The sequence below is a fragment of the Trichomonas vaginalis genome, chromosome I, assembly GCF_026262505.1.
Source record: "Trichomonas vaginalis G3 chromosome I, whole genome shotgun sequence".
Taxonomy (NCBI): Eukaryota; Parabasalia; order Trichomonadida; family Trichomonadidae; genus Trichomonas; species Trichomonas vaginalis.
In genome coordinates, this window is record NC_067203.1 from 11,526,634 (window position 1) to 11,540,934 (window position 14,301).

At 32.1% G+C, this 14,301-nt stretch overlaps 6 protein-coding genes across 6 annotated transcripts, besides 1 other annotated feature; 2 read left to right on the plus strand and 4 right to left on the minus strand.

Annotated features, from left to right (window-relative positions):
• Window positions 1–132: 132 nt before the first annotated feature.
• On the minus strand, window positions 133–1,383 carry TVAGG3_0969650 (uncharacterized protein; the record flags this gene model as incomplete). The annotated part of the gene is made up of 1 exon (XM_001325032.1): window positions 133–1,383. One exon carries the CDS (start codon window positions 1,381–1,383, stop codon window positions 133–135), a length of 1,251 nt encoding a protein of 416 aa, XP_001325067.1.
• A 68-nt stretch (window positions 1,384–1,451) lies between these two features.
• TVAGG3_0969660 lies at window positions 1,452–6,188 on the minus strand (the record flags this gene model as incomplete). Its single annotated transcript, XM_001325031.1, has 1 exon — window positions 1,452–6,188. The coding sequence occupies one exon, from the start codon at window positions 6,186–6,188 to the stop codon at window positions 1,452–1,454; it is 4,737 nt and encodes a 1,578-aa protein (XP_001325066.1).
• An 828-nt stretch (window positions 6,189–7,016) lies between these two features.
• Window positions 7,017–7,359, plus strand: TVAGG3_0969670 (DNA-directed 5'-3' RNA polymerase protein; the record flags this gene model as incomplete). Its single annotated transcript, XM_001325030.1, has 1 exon — window positions 7,022–7,306. One exon carries the CDS (start codon window positions 7,022–7,024, stop codon window positions 7,304–7,306), a length of 285 nt encoding a protein of 94 aa, XP_001325065.1.
• Window positions 7,360–7,448: 89 nt separating this feature from the next.
• On the minus strand, window positions 7,449–9,071 carry TVAGG3_0969680 (protein ubiquitination; the record flags this gene model as incomplete). Its single annotated transcript, XM_001325029.1, has 1 exon — window positions 7,449–9,071. One exon carries the CDS (start codon window positions 9,069–9,071, stop codon window positions 7,449–7,451), a length of 1,623 nt encoding a protein of 540 aa, XP_001325064.1.
• A 357-nt stretch (window positions 9,072–9,428) lies between these two features.
• TVAGG3_0969690 (RNA polymerase II transcription regulator recruiting protein) lies at window positions 9,429–10,694 on the minus strand (the record flags this gene model as incomplete). The annotated part of the gene is made up of 1 exon (XM_001325028.2): window positions 10,083–10,541. One exon carries the CDS (start codon window positions 10,539–10,541, stop codon window positions 10,083–10,085), a length of 459 nt encoding a protein of 152 aa, XP_001325063.1.
• Window positions 10,695–11,008: 314 nt separating this feature from the next.
• Window positions 11,009–11,527: a mobile genetic element.
• A 1,622-nt stretch (window positions 11,528–13,149) lies between these two features.
• TVAGG3_0969710 (Nfx1-type zinc finger-containing protein family) lies at window positions 13,150–13,983 on the plus strand (the record flags this gene model as incomplete). Its single annotated transcript, XM_001325027.1, has 1 exon — window positions 13,150–13,983. The coding sequence occupies one exon, from the start codon at window positions 13,150–13,152 to the stop codon at window positions 13,981–13,983; it is 834 nt and encodes a 277-aa protein (XP_001325062.1).
• Window positions 13,984–14,301: the final 318 nt, after the last annotated feature.

Consider the following 14,301-nt stretch of genomic DNA (forward strand, 5'->3'; position numbering starts at 1 on the left):
GTATATTGCAAACAATTTGCTTTATGTTTTGGCTCGAAAAATTACAAGAAGGACTTTGATAATGATAGATTAATATAAATTTTAAATAAACAAAAAAACTTTCATTAATATTTTTTTTTTCTAAATCTCTAATTATTTTGTATTTGAAATTACATCACATGCTGAAATAAACATCAACCTTGAGAAGTCTAAAGTTGAAGAATTCGGAAATTGCACAAATTTAAGGTATTGTGCAATTGCTTCAGCGTTACAAGGTATATCATAAGCAATAAATGGTGCAACAAACGATAAAACATCGTCAAATGACATTTTTCCGTGATTTCCGGTTTGATCTGCGACCCAGGTTTGGATTTTCGTCATGGAAATGAATACTTGGTATGATATATCAGCTGGTGAATACAGAAACTGAAGGTATTCTAAATCTTTTAGTGCATTTCTCAAAATTATTTGAGAATCAATGATTTTTCTGATTGGAAGCGTTTTATATGAAACAGGAACATAGTTTTCAATACCCAATTCAATAGGAGTCTTATTTGACAATTTCTCCGCTTTATGAATAAAATCAACTGAATCTTTAACGGAAAGAAGTTCTGGCTTCAAAGTATAGATCATTGAGAAGCAGATTCTTCTAATCGTAGATCGAATCATCGATTGCTCTTCGTGAGTTTGAGGTTGCAAAAGTAGAACGAAAGAAGTGTTCAATTGGCGTAAATCATCGGGTTTTATCATGAAATCGTCCTTTTTAATAATTTGCTCTGCAAAAACATAAAATCTCTTGATCAAATCGTTGGATATGATAAAGTTATGGAATGAGACATCAAATTGAGTAGGGCTTGCATGGTCTAAAGCTACATTTGAAATGTTAGCGTTCATTTTCAGATCAATTAGGCAATCTTGTAATTGAAACCGTTTTTCTTCATATCTTTTAGTATTTATGTGATTTATCATCGCTTTAATCTTAAACGATGCTTCTTTAATACTCGGTTCTAGGGTAAATTGATCTAATACGTATTTTTGATAATTTGTATCATCAAATAAGAAAAATAAGTTGCAATCTATGCATTTATTGAGCCATATATATGTATCATTGAGAATTTGAACCTTTCCTATGAAAAATTCTGATCTTTTTATTTTATATTCTTCAACTAACTCGTTATAGATTGCAATCGAAGCTTTTCCTATTGTACTATAGTTGTAGTCGCCAGGCATGAAGATAAGATCATTTGGAATAGGTGCTGACGCGAATTTTGTGAATTTATGTTCTAATATCACAATCTGATCAGTAAACATTGCTTTCCTTTCTGCTTCCCCACAGTTCATTGGCATAATCAGATCAAGAAAATGCACAATTTCTGGATTAGGTATGGATAAATCCACAGACATTTTGATTTTTTTTCTCCATCGGTAAAAAAAAAATTTTTTTGTTTCAACAAAAGAAATGAATTTTATTTTTATTTAGGCGGTCTTGTAGGTGGTCTCCTGCCTTTTCTTACTGGTTTCCTTACTTGTGAAGCATTACTAGGTTTTTCTTCCTTCTCTTCTTTAACTTCGCTTTGTTGTGGTTCAGGAGTTTCTTCCTTTGGTTCTTCCCTTCGCTTCGGAAGTCTCTGACCCGGTAAGACCGGGCGGCCGCCGAACGGAATGTTTGCTGCTTGTATTGCTGCAAGAGCTGCGATTTTACCTTTAGCTGCTGGTTTCTTTGCAGTTGCAGCTTTCTTTTGCTCCTCTTCTTTCTTCTTCATCTCTTCTTCCTGTTTGCGCTTTTCTTCTTCTTGTTTCTTCTTTCTTTCCTCTTCTTCCTTCTTCTTGAGCTCTTCTTCTTGTTTCTTCTTTCTTTCCTCTTCTTCCTTCTTCTTGAGCTCTTCTTCTTGTTTCTTCTTTCTTTCCTCTTCTTCCTTCTTCTTGAGCTCTTCCTCTTCTTTTCTCTTTCTCTCTTCTTCCTCTTTCTTCTTTCTTTCTTCTTCTTCCTTCTTCTTGAGCTCTTCTTCTTGTTTCTTCTTGAGCTCTTCCTCTTCTTTTCTCTTTCTCTCTTCTTCCTCTTTCTTCTTTCTTTCCTCTTCTTCCTTCTTCTTGAGCTCTTCTTCTTGTTTCTTCTTTAATTCTTCTTCTTGTTTCTTCTTGAGCTCTTCCTCTTCTTTTCTCTTTCTCTCTTCTTCCTCTTTCTTCTTTCTTTCCTCTTCCTGTTTACGCTTAAGCTCTTCTTCTTCCTTTCTCTTTCTTTCTTCTTCTTCCTGCTTGCGCTTTTCCTCTTCTTGTTTCTTGAGCTCTTCTTCTTTGCGTTTTCTTTCTTCTTCCTCTTGTTTCTTCTTTAATTCTTCTTCCTCTTTCTTCTTTCTTTCCTCTTCTTCTTGTCTGCGCTTTTCTTCTTCTTCCTTCTTCTTTCTCTCTTCTTCCTCTTTCTTCTTTCTTTCCTCTTCTTCCTGTTTACGTTTGAGTTCCTCTTCTTCTTGTTTGCGCTTTTCTTCTTCTTCTTTTCTCTTTAACTCCTCTTCCTCTTTCTTCTTCAATTCTTCTTCCTGTTTACGCTTGAGCTCTTCTTCTTCCTTTCTCTTTCTTTCCTCTTCTTCCTTCTTCCTGAGTTCTTCTTGTTTCTTCTTTTCTTCTTCCTCTTTTCTGATTCTTTCCTCTTCTTGTTTCTTTTTGAGTTCTTCCTCTTCTTTACGTTTTCTCTCTTCTTCTTCTTGTTTCTTCTTTAATTCTTCTTCTTCCTTCTTCCTTCTTTCCTCTTCCTGTCTCTTCTTTTCTTCCTCTTCTTGTTTGCGCTTAAGCTCCTCTTCCTCTTTTCTCTTCTTTTCCTCTTCTTCCTTCTTCTTTCTTTCCTCTTCCTCTTTACGTTTGAGTTCTTCCTCTTGTTTGCGCTTTAATTCTTCTTCTTCCTTCTTCCTTAACTCTTCTTCTTGTTTCTTCTTTAGTTCTTCTTCTTCCTTTCTCTTTCTTTCTTCTTCCTGTTTGCGTTTTTCTTCTTCTTGTTTCCTCTTTTCTTCTTCTTGTTTCTTCTTGTCACTGTCGCTTGATTTCTCTTTCTTCTTTCCGAAAATGATGTCGTCTTCGTCTTCGAAAAGTCCCTTCTTCTGCGAAGGAGCCTTTTCTTCAGATTTCTTGGCAGGAAGAACGTCATCATCATCAAAGAGGTTCTTTACTTGAGAAACTGGCTTCTTTTCTTCTTTCTTCTTCGAAACTAAGAAGTCATCTTCGTCATCAAACAGATTCTTCTTCTTTTGGGCTGGTTTCTCTTCATCCTTCTTCTTTTCTGGTTTCTTTGTAAGAGTTAAGTCATCATCAAACAAATTCTTTTTCTTCTTTTCGACAATCTTTGGTTCTTCATCGAATAAATTGCTCTTTGGAGCTGTCTTCATCTTAGAATCCTCTTCAAACAGATTAGAATTGGTATCGTTCTTCTTCTTCGCTTCTTCGAACAAATCGTTTTTGATTTTCGGTTTCTTCGGCTCATCACTGAACAAATCGTTTGGATTTGGTTTAACCTTCTTCGGTTCTTCACTGAATAAGTCGTTCTTCTTCGATTCTGTCTGTTTTGGAGTATCATCGAATAAATCTGATTTAATTGCTTCAGGTTTCTTTGGTTCTTCACCAAACAAATCATTCTTCTTCGATTCGGTTGGTTTTGGCTTACTATCGAACAAATCTGATTTAATTGCGTCAGATTTCTTTGGTTCTTCGCCAAATAAGTCAGTCTTTGGTGTTTCAGGCTTCTTTTGTTCTTCTTCGAACAATTGGTTCTTCTTTTCTGGTTCTGGTTTGGCTTCTTCGACTTTCTTTGGTTCTGGAGCCTTTTCTTCTTCTGTTTGTGCTTGGTTAAGGATATCATCTTCTGGCTTGACTTCTTCATGTGGTTTTTCTGGTATTCCAGCGAAGATATCTTCATCCATAGCAAAAGCATTAATCTTCTTAGGCTTTCCATCAGTTTTAGCCTTCTTCTGTGGTTTAGGAGCTTCTTCCTCGTCGTTGAAGAGATTTTGCTTTACAGGTGCCGCATCTTTATTCTCAGTCGGATTATCGCCGAAAATTCCTAGTTTCGGATCGCTTTTAACTTCATCTACGTTATCAAAGAGATCGTTTTGAATCTTTGGCTTTGCTGGCGAGCTGAATAATTTATCTTCTAATAATTTCTGCTGAATTTCATTTTCTTTCTTGATTCTCTTCTCTTCTTCCTCTCTGTATATTCTTTCTTGCTCTTCTTTCTTCTTTCTTTCTGCTTCACTTTTCTCCCTCTCAATTTTTTCTCTTTCAATTTTTTCCTTCTCAATTTTTTCTCTTTCAATTCTTTCCTTCTCAATTCTGTCATTTTCTTTTCTCTTTTGCTCATCGAGCTTTCTCTGCTTTTCTTGTTCTTCTTTGAGTTTCAATTGCTCTTCTTGCTCAATTCTCTCTTTTTCTTTTCTTTCTTCTTCTAATTTCTTCTGTTTTTCTTGTTCGAGCTTTCTCTGCTCATCTTGCTTCTTCTTTTGTTCTTCTGCGAACTTCTTTGTCTTCTCTTGTTGCTCTGCTTCGATCTTTTTCTGTCTTTCCATATTCTTTTGAACTTCTTCTTCGAAAACGCTTCCTTTTCCTTTCTTTTTAGTTGGTCCAAACAAATCTATCTGTTGTGGAACAACTTTGAGTTTGTCAAGTGATGGTTTTTCGAAAATATTTTCATCGAATAAGGAAACTTTTGGTTTCTCTTGATTCTGAGTATCTCCACTGGCAGAAGGAAGAGTAAACGCGCTCTTGTTCGACTTCTTATTTGTTTTCTCGCCTGAATTGAACAAGTCATCAGATTTATCTTGGTTTTGTGCTGTTTTAGCAGCAGAATCTTGTTCACTGTCGATATCAACCAATTTATCTTTCGGTTGTTCGGCATTTGAAACTCTCTTTGTTTTATTCTTTTTAATTGGAGTAATTCCTGTATAATTAAGGCCGAATTCTCCATCATCCTGAGTTGGTTGAAGTTTTCCTGCACGTAAAAGATACATATCTCTTTCAGTTGTGTTTCTAGCAAATAATAATTCAGCTTTTTCTTTGGAAATCTTTTCTTCGTCTTCTTTGAACTCAATAGTTGTTGATGTTGATGTCGTAGATGGTCCCAAATCTAAATCCAAGTCAATATCTTTACGTCCAAATTTCTTTGATTTTGTTTCTTTTTGTTGAACTGGTTTCTGCTTTGGAGCACTTGCTGCAAATAAATCTACAGCCTTTGGAGCAGGAATTGGTTCTTCATCGTCAAACAATTGCTTATTTTGCTTTGTTGTGTCTAATCCTTGCTGTGGAGCGACATCATCGTCATCATCACCAAATAATGCTTTGTTGGCAAGTATTGGATTTGGCTTTGGTGGTTGAACTTCTTGTTTTGGAGGTTCATCGAATAATTTATCATTTTTAGGTTGAGATTTTTCAACTTTTTCGACCTTTTCTGGTTGAGAAAGTATTGGATCTTCATCTTCGTTGAAAAGAGCTTTCTTTTCGGATGAAGTAGTTTGCTTTGGTAAATCTTGTTCAACTTTTGGTTTTTCTTCAATTATCTGGGGTTGAGATTGCGATTTTTGTGATGACTTTGGTTTTGTATCACCAAAAATATCAATAACCTGTGGTTTATTGGCTTGTTCTTTATCTGACAATCCAAACAAATCATCCTTTCCGAATAATCCATCGTCTTTGGATTTATTTGTATCACGCTTTGGCTTTTTAGCTGATTTATCCTTTGATATCTTTTGAGTAGGAGTGGATTCATCAAATAATGACGATGCCTTCGAAGATATTGGCTGATTCTGAGCAAAAACATCTGTATTTTGTTTAGGTGATTGTTCTTCCGTTGTTTTTACTGGATTTTCGGCAGATGCTGATTGTTTTTTCTTTGATTTCGCAGAATTATCATCTCCAAAAAGATCAACAACTTTTGCAGATGGTTGCATTCCAGTATCACCGAATAAATACATTTTATTAGCTGGTGCTTTTTGTTTCGATTTTGATTTTGGAGTTTCATCATCGAAAAGATTAACAGATTGTGCTGGTTTCTTTTTTCCTGCTGTTTGGCTCTTATTATTTGAATTACTAGTGTTATCATTCTTTTCGCCAGCTAATGAATTTGATTCGGATGTTGCATTTTGCTTTTTTTTCTTTTGGATGTCAGTGAAAAGATCATCGCCACCAAATAAGTCTTCTCTTATCTTCTTTTGTGGCTGAGACCCATCCATTTTTCACAAAATTAATCTCGGAAAACGATAAAAACGACACTTTTTAGTCAAATCTTCGATCAGGAATTTTGTCATTATTTCAAGCTCGGAAAGAGATGATACATCGTAAGCACACGATGACGTCATAAAAATGAACTAGCGTTGAACAGTATGAGCCGGTTATTCGTGCATTTGCTTATTTCCTTCTTTTCTTAGATTTCAGATTCATTACTCTTCACATTTTCTAATTTCATGAGATAGATATGCTATATTCGTTGTGTATGTTAAAATTTGTTTGATAAGCATCAATTCCTTCGAGTTGTTAAAAGGGCATATTTATTTCGATTTTAAATTAACCATATGAATGAAGGTGATTGTAACTGATATGAACTATTTGATATGATTTCACATTCATATTGACACAAAAGATTTTTGCAAGATATTTTTGTAAAAATATTAAACAGATCAAATTAGGTATTGAAAGATTAACTGTATGTATCTAATGAAAATAAATAATGTATATCTTTCTATCTTACATGGATAAAAATTCTAATCAGTGGGTTTATCATGTATAATATCCATTGAGTATGATTGCGATTCAATGGAACTAGTTAAGAAAATCTAATGCTCATAAAGAGTTTTGTTATTATATCATCCAATTTCAAAATTTAGATATTAATATACTCATATACTAAGATAGTTTATTTCAGAGCTCTGTTTGTCCATTGCATATTAAATTGCTAGTTCATTACGCGATAGTTCTGATGCAATTTCCTCAAAGATTTGATAATTATCTTTTTTTTGTCACGTAAAGTGTCAATTGTTTGCTCAAGTGTATCGTACAGACTCTAATAATGGAGCCCACAAAACAGGCTGGATTATATAAGCCAGTTAATACAACAGAATATCTTACAAAATACGAAAAAGCTCGTGTCCTTGGTATCAGGGCTATGCAAATTGCAAACGGAGCTCCTGTCCAAATTGATATTGGCTCAGAAGTCGATCCATTGAACATTGCTGAAGAAGAACTCAAGCAAAAGAAGACACCTCTTATCATTCGCCGTACACTTCCAGATGGTACTTATGAAGATGTTGCTGTTAACGAATTAATTGTCATTAACGAGAACCTTGTTTTATAAATATACTATTCTAAAGGCTATAGAAATACAACACCTACCTTTTTTATTCTTTTTTCTTTACAAATAATTTTTGAAATTTCAAAAAAACATTGATATATAATATATTAAATCTTTATGAAAACAACAAACATACAAACATTTATTATTTAAGAAAAATATTCTCATATTTAGAGTAGTATTCTTTTGCATCAGCAAATTTATCCTTATCCTTTATATTTTCAATAGGGGTTTTACCATCTTTATTCTTTACATTAGATTTCAAATCCATTGCAAGTAATCTATCTGTTATCTCTGGATCTGATGAAAAAGCAGCAGAATGCAAACAAGTATTACCGAGTTCATCAACTATGTGGACATCAGCATGAAGAACATCAACCAAATAGTTGAACATTTCTAAATCATTGACTTCTATTGCAAATTGAACTGCTGTCATTCCAATTTCGCTTTTCAAATTTACGTCTAAACCATTTTTGATGAGTAAATCAATAATTTTCGTATTGTGCGACATTGCAGCATAATGGATAAGATAAAGGCCATCTTCATCTCTTTTCATGAAGTCAATATCTTTATGAATTTCTATGATTTCAAGTAAGATTTCAAATTCTCCTTTCAAGACAAAAAATTTAAAAATTCTGAAGTAATCTAAATCGAGATTTTGATCAAAAAGAGGCCTCAATAATGAATAAAAACCTTTCCATGCCAAGTATTGATACGATACATTGATATCCTTAATGCTTTTGAAGTAGAAATACGCTTCATAGTTCGAATGCAACAAACATCTTTCCAAAAGATTTTCAGTGATTTCTATTTCATTTGCAAGAACATAAAACCTCGGATTATGATACTTAACAGCATGAATGACAATTTCTTCAATATCTGGAAAGTCATTTGTTTCATCACATATCTCAATAATGTCATTGTTTTTTCCTGCAATTGCTGCTAAAACAACATTTTTATCAATGATTCCTCCTTTATCTTTTATCAATCGAAAACTCTTGATTGATCCATAATAAGCACTAAGTTCTAATGGAGTTCGTGTAAGTCTCCATGTTTCTGGTCTTTCCAATGGCCTGTTCGCAAACCATTCTATTGGTGAATGGAAAATTTTGCCATTAATTTTGAACTTTTTTTTGGTCAAATATTTTTTCAAAGTAGAAGGATCATCGTGGTAGATGGAATACTGAATGCAATTTGGAGGGTATATATCAGCCCACTTTCTATCCTCTATTCCGGCTTGAATTACATTTAAAGCGCATTTATAATATGCGCAATAATGAGGATCATCTTCAATGTATTCGAAAAGGTCGGGAAAGAAACATGTAAATCTATCGTGACGTTTAACTAATCTTTTTAAATCTTCTGCTTGATAATCTCCTGCTTTATAAATATATTGCATGAGTGAATATGAATCAACGTAGTAATAAATGTATTTTGTAAGATTTGCAATACGAGTTCTTAGTATAGTTAGTAATTTGTTTGCTAATTTAGTGTATCTTGCATTAATTCTTGTGAATTCAGTAAGAATTTTGAAAAATTCTCTATAATATTGAGGTTTGAATTCTTTATCAAGGAATTCAACGACTTGATCTATGCTATCTTCTGTTAAATCATAGAGAAGTTTATACATTTGAAATATTACTGAAAATTCAGGTGGCACTTTCAGTGATAATAACTGGTGTATCTCATTCGCATACTTAGGACTTTCTAGAGAGGGATTGTTTGAACCCTCTTCAAGGGAAGTCATTTTTCTGACTTCAAGGCTCATATCACAAACATGAAATCTATATCATTTGTTTTGAACAAATTCCATATTCATAGTCGGAATGACCCAAGTGCTAGGATTTGTAATGTAATTAATATAATACCGGAGACGATGAATTGATTTATCGAGAATAAAAAGAGCTCTCATCCTCTATATACCATATTATACATCACTTGCTAGTATCCTTACTCCTCATTATTAAATTTCTTGAAAAGGTTAATGAAATATATCATATTAAGATGCAAAAGCATTTCCATCAACTATTTTAGATGTGTGATGATATTTATTTAAATGAAATTAGATTCATTCAAAAAATGAAAAATATTTATTAAGTATTTTATATTATTTCAGTTTCGGACTTAAACATTCAACAAATATAGTACATGGAAATCATTAGATTCAATGATATGGTCGCCAAATTCTTACTATGCTGTTGATTGGATCTTCCGGCTGATCAAAAGTAGTTTAATTTCATTAATTTTAAAATAATGGCTAGAAATAAATTAAAACTTGAGAAATAAATCATATAGAAAGAGTAAAGTTTTTACCAAATGACGGAAGTTGGAGAATTTAAATAAAAAGGAATAACAATTATGAATAAAAGATATTTTTATAGATAATTTAACTCTTTAAAGTGAGATTCTAAATATTTATTGATCTGGTTTTGTTGATTCGTTTACAAATGAGAATTATTCCTTAATAGTTTGATAGCCTATAACATAGTATTTCTTTTTATTAGAATTAGAGCTCAATCTTAAATCAGATAAAATGACAGTATGAATTGTCACGTTTTATGATAAATTGTCACTTTTAAATTGACCTGCGGTCTTTTGAATGAATTGACCTAAGGTGTCAAAATGCACGTTTAATTGAGAAGATGTATTTGACATCAGTTTCATAAAAATAAAATCGAATAAATTCTAGCTAAAAAAGAGTTTAAAGTAATATCAGTAGTGAATTTTTAATAATAAACTAAAAATATCAAACAAGAATAGAAAATAACAAGAATAAGGCCTAAAGCAGCCTAATTCTCATGTGAGCTGGGAACTCAAATATCTCTAAGTTGAGTTCTGGGGCTGGACTATCTTCCTGACTTGTTGAAGTATTAGATTCTTTTGCGATAGCACGTTCACGTCTGGCATTTCTTCTCTTAAGGAATTTGAATCTGTTCTTTGCCGAAATAGCTGTTCTGCCTGGCATTGATGAAGCGATTGATGCCCATTTATTGCCTTGTTGAGATTGCAAGATAAGAAGCTTGGCATCTTCTTCAGCTGACCATTCATCACGATTGATCGAAGGGTCTAAAACAGTGATCCATCTTTCGCGGCATTGTTTTCCTGATCTGCCAGGGATATGTTTAGCAATTTGGTCCCACATGTATGGACCAGACTTGTGGACACATGATAAAAGTAATTCATCTTCATCAGCAGACCATTTCCTCTTGATAATAGGATGGTGGGTGGAGCGGTTCATGTTATAAATAAATGATTAAAGAAAAATCTATGCATTCAATTTTTGAAAGACTGATTACACGAAACTAAAACTCAAATCATTTATTCAATTAAACATATTTAATGGACATGTTTTTTAAAAAGTAGATCAAAAACCGATCAAAATTTTTTCATTATGATTGAACACAATTTTTGTTAAAGAGTGAATAATGACTGTATGGGCAGAAATGATGATATAAAATTCTAATTCAATTATTACAATTCGACTGATCATACCGAATTTAAATTAGTTAATTCAATTTTTTTTATTTTCATATCTTTATAAATATCATATTTAAAATAAAAGATACTCGACCAAATCGCTCCTTTCAAAATTGATGTTTTCTCAAATTTTATTTTAAGAAGTCAGAAGAATTAGACCATTTCCCCTGCAATTTAATTATATTCATTCATTTTGAAAACCTTGATCAGATAATTTCTTTCAATTAAGGGTGGCTTCCGACCCAATTATCACTTTTTAGCCCAAGTGAGAAAATTTCGTAATTTATAACCAAGTTTTTAAAAATCTATATTTAATAAAGATTCTATTTTTCTTATTAAATTTCAAAAATGAGGGGGTTCGGAATCGTCCACAAATTGCCGAAAGGGTTTTTGCCAGTTTTGAATCCGCTTATTTTTATCGACCAAAATTATAATAAATATAATTTTCGATAAGTATTCTACCCAAATGATTCTTCAAAAAATTATTTTTCGGATTTTATTCCGTAAAAAAACGTTACAGAAAACGCCTAGAAAATTTCGAATTTTCCCTAAAAAATTCAGTGCAGGTCGATTTAAGAGATTTTTCAAAAATAATCATATCAGTAGATAGGGTATAATATAGAGGAGCTTTATGAATAACTCAAAATCCGGGAAACTCAATATTCAACGAGAAAAACGCTTAACGAATCTCACTTTTGGTGGAAACATCACAAAAAATTGAGAGAGCTTTCTGGTCGGAAGCCTCCCTTAATTTTCAATAAAAATAATGAATCAGATCCAAAAATTTTTTACAAATAATTCCTTCTTTTCATAGATACCTATGCATATTCAACATCTTGATTTTTTTTAATTTCAAATTTATCGGGAAGTATAAATATTTTTCAGATCTTTGAACACAATAAACACTTTTTTTTCACACACGAAAGTAATCTGAAAAATGTTCTCAAATTCCATTCATCTGATCACCAAATTTTGTATCACCATTTACTCATGTTTCTTACTAGGATTCTATTATTTTATACCTATCTCATTTTTTTTACAATTATTTTTTGTTTCCACTTTTTATTTCCTTCCCAATACTAACGACTTGATTCCTATTTCACTTGTTTGATGACAAGTCATGTTTCCTTTGAACCACCAAAAATATTTTATTGAATGATATTTTCTTAAATTTCAAGTTCAAATAGTAATATTTATAATTCTAACTAAATGTACAACTCTATGCTCATCATTTTGCTCCATCATATTTAGTGTATTCAAACAATACAATTATTTTTGATTTTGTATCATAATGTTCAGGAATAGAATGTTTGAAATGAAATCTTAAGTATAGGTTAGCTCGATATTAGATACAAATAGGATAAACACACTTCAAAAGTCAGTCATGGCTTGACTTATTTGGAATTATGGCCAATTTTATTGAAATACGAAATCTATTACCAATACATTCAAAGAAATAAAGACATATAAAAATCAAGAACGTTCAGCTTTAAATTTATAATCAATTGATCAAAATATAATAATTTGGAGCATACCCACGGTTATATCAACAATGAACTCTAATATAAAATATTGAAATAAAACCCTCATATAAGCTATATTATTTTTTTTATTTAATTTCAATTTTATTGATAAATCTAAGGGGTAAATCACTATGTTACTAGATTGATTTTTATTTTCTTGGAAAAGCAATTCATAATTCACACATTTTTGAAATCCCTATATTTATTATTGCTTTTTTTTCTGTTACAATGCAAATAGTTTATCATCAATTTTAATACATTAGCATTTCTATATGAAATGAATAAGACTGGCATGTATGAAAGGCGGAAAAAATCATAAGACGTGATTTTTAAAACCCAATCCTGATGCCACCTCGAGAAAAGAGAGAATGGGGCAATGACAATGGAAAGGGATTAAATCTCCCATCCAAGTTTAAACGAACATATAAACAAAGTCAAGATAATAGAACACCTCCGTTTAAAACAGTAGATGAATGCCAAAAGATACTCAACGAAATAGAACATTCTAAAATTACATATGTACCAAACGATATTCAGGAATACATCAATGAGCTTAAATCAAAAACACAAGAAATTAATAAAATTATTGAATTTATATTAAATAAGCCTAATAAAGATATATTTCAGTGTTTGATATCAGTAATAGGTATAGATGATGAAGAATATAGTGATCAATTTCCAGCAAATATCGCCGAATTATTTTTTAACAATGAAGGCTTCAAACTTTTCAATAATTTGCCAATCATTATCTACAAGTTGAAAAGCAATGATGCTTTTCAAGAATTTCAGAACTTCATGATTCTGATATGCAATCATAATAAAAAACATATTGATTTCTTAATAACTATGTTGACAGATTCAATCTGGGCAGATTTTGATAACCAAGAAAACGCTGAACTCCTTAAATCAAAGCTTATCAAGCTTAAAGAAAAGGAAAATAATCAAAATTTGGGATTTTTCAAGTGTTATCCAGATGCAACTGCATTATCGACACCATTAAAAGTCAAGAATAAATATGAAACCGGATATCAAAGCGTTGTTGAATATCTAGAGACGATAATACAGATGGAAAGAGAAAATTTCATTGCACCCATTAGGCAGCAGCTAAAGAAAGATGAATTTGATGATATTGACATGTATAGATACCATAATGTATGCATTTATCCTCAAAAAGTTACAGATCCGAAAGTATTGGATGATTACACATGTTTTTTATACTTCGAACCTCTATTTCGAGGAAAGAAAAGGGATATAGTCTGGGAGGAAGAAGAAAGATTAAGACAGGGAAGTATATTACTTTTATCAGAATCAAAAAATTGCATTAAAATTGAAGCAATCTGTATTTCATGCATTCCTACATCTAAAGATGAAAACCTTTTCAATAAATTCCTTGAATTCCTCTACAGCGGAATAGTCCCTGTCAAAGAAGTTGATGGACACGTTCATCCAGGCAAGAAATATTATGCCTTCGAGCCACTTGAAATATTTAAAGTGGTATTGGTCAGAATGGAATCGATTAAATTAATGAATGAAAATCCTTTTCCTCATCTTGCCAAATCAGTCGTTTTCCATAACTTTGAACAAGTTTTATCAGCAGATTCCAATGATATTATCTATAATTTTGGAGTTTTAAGAAAAGATCATTTTCCATCATCTCATGGATGTGCATCCGACAATTAGTTTGATGAAGAAACCATAAATACTGGCCTTTGTGTTGATAAAGAGCAATACTCAGCCATCAAGCACTTTGTTCAATTTCCATTGACATTAGTTAATGGTTATCCAGGCACAGGTAAGACATATTTAGCTAAAGAAGCCATTAGACTTCTTTATAATTCCGATTATAACAAGCCAATTGTTGTTATCACACAAACAAACCATAGCCTTGATGTTTTTCTCGAAGGAATTCTCGAATTTGTTGATGAAAATTCGATCATTAGACATGGCGGAAGGTTCAAAACCGAAAACCCAACAATTAAAGCACTTGCTCTGAATAAT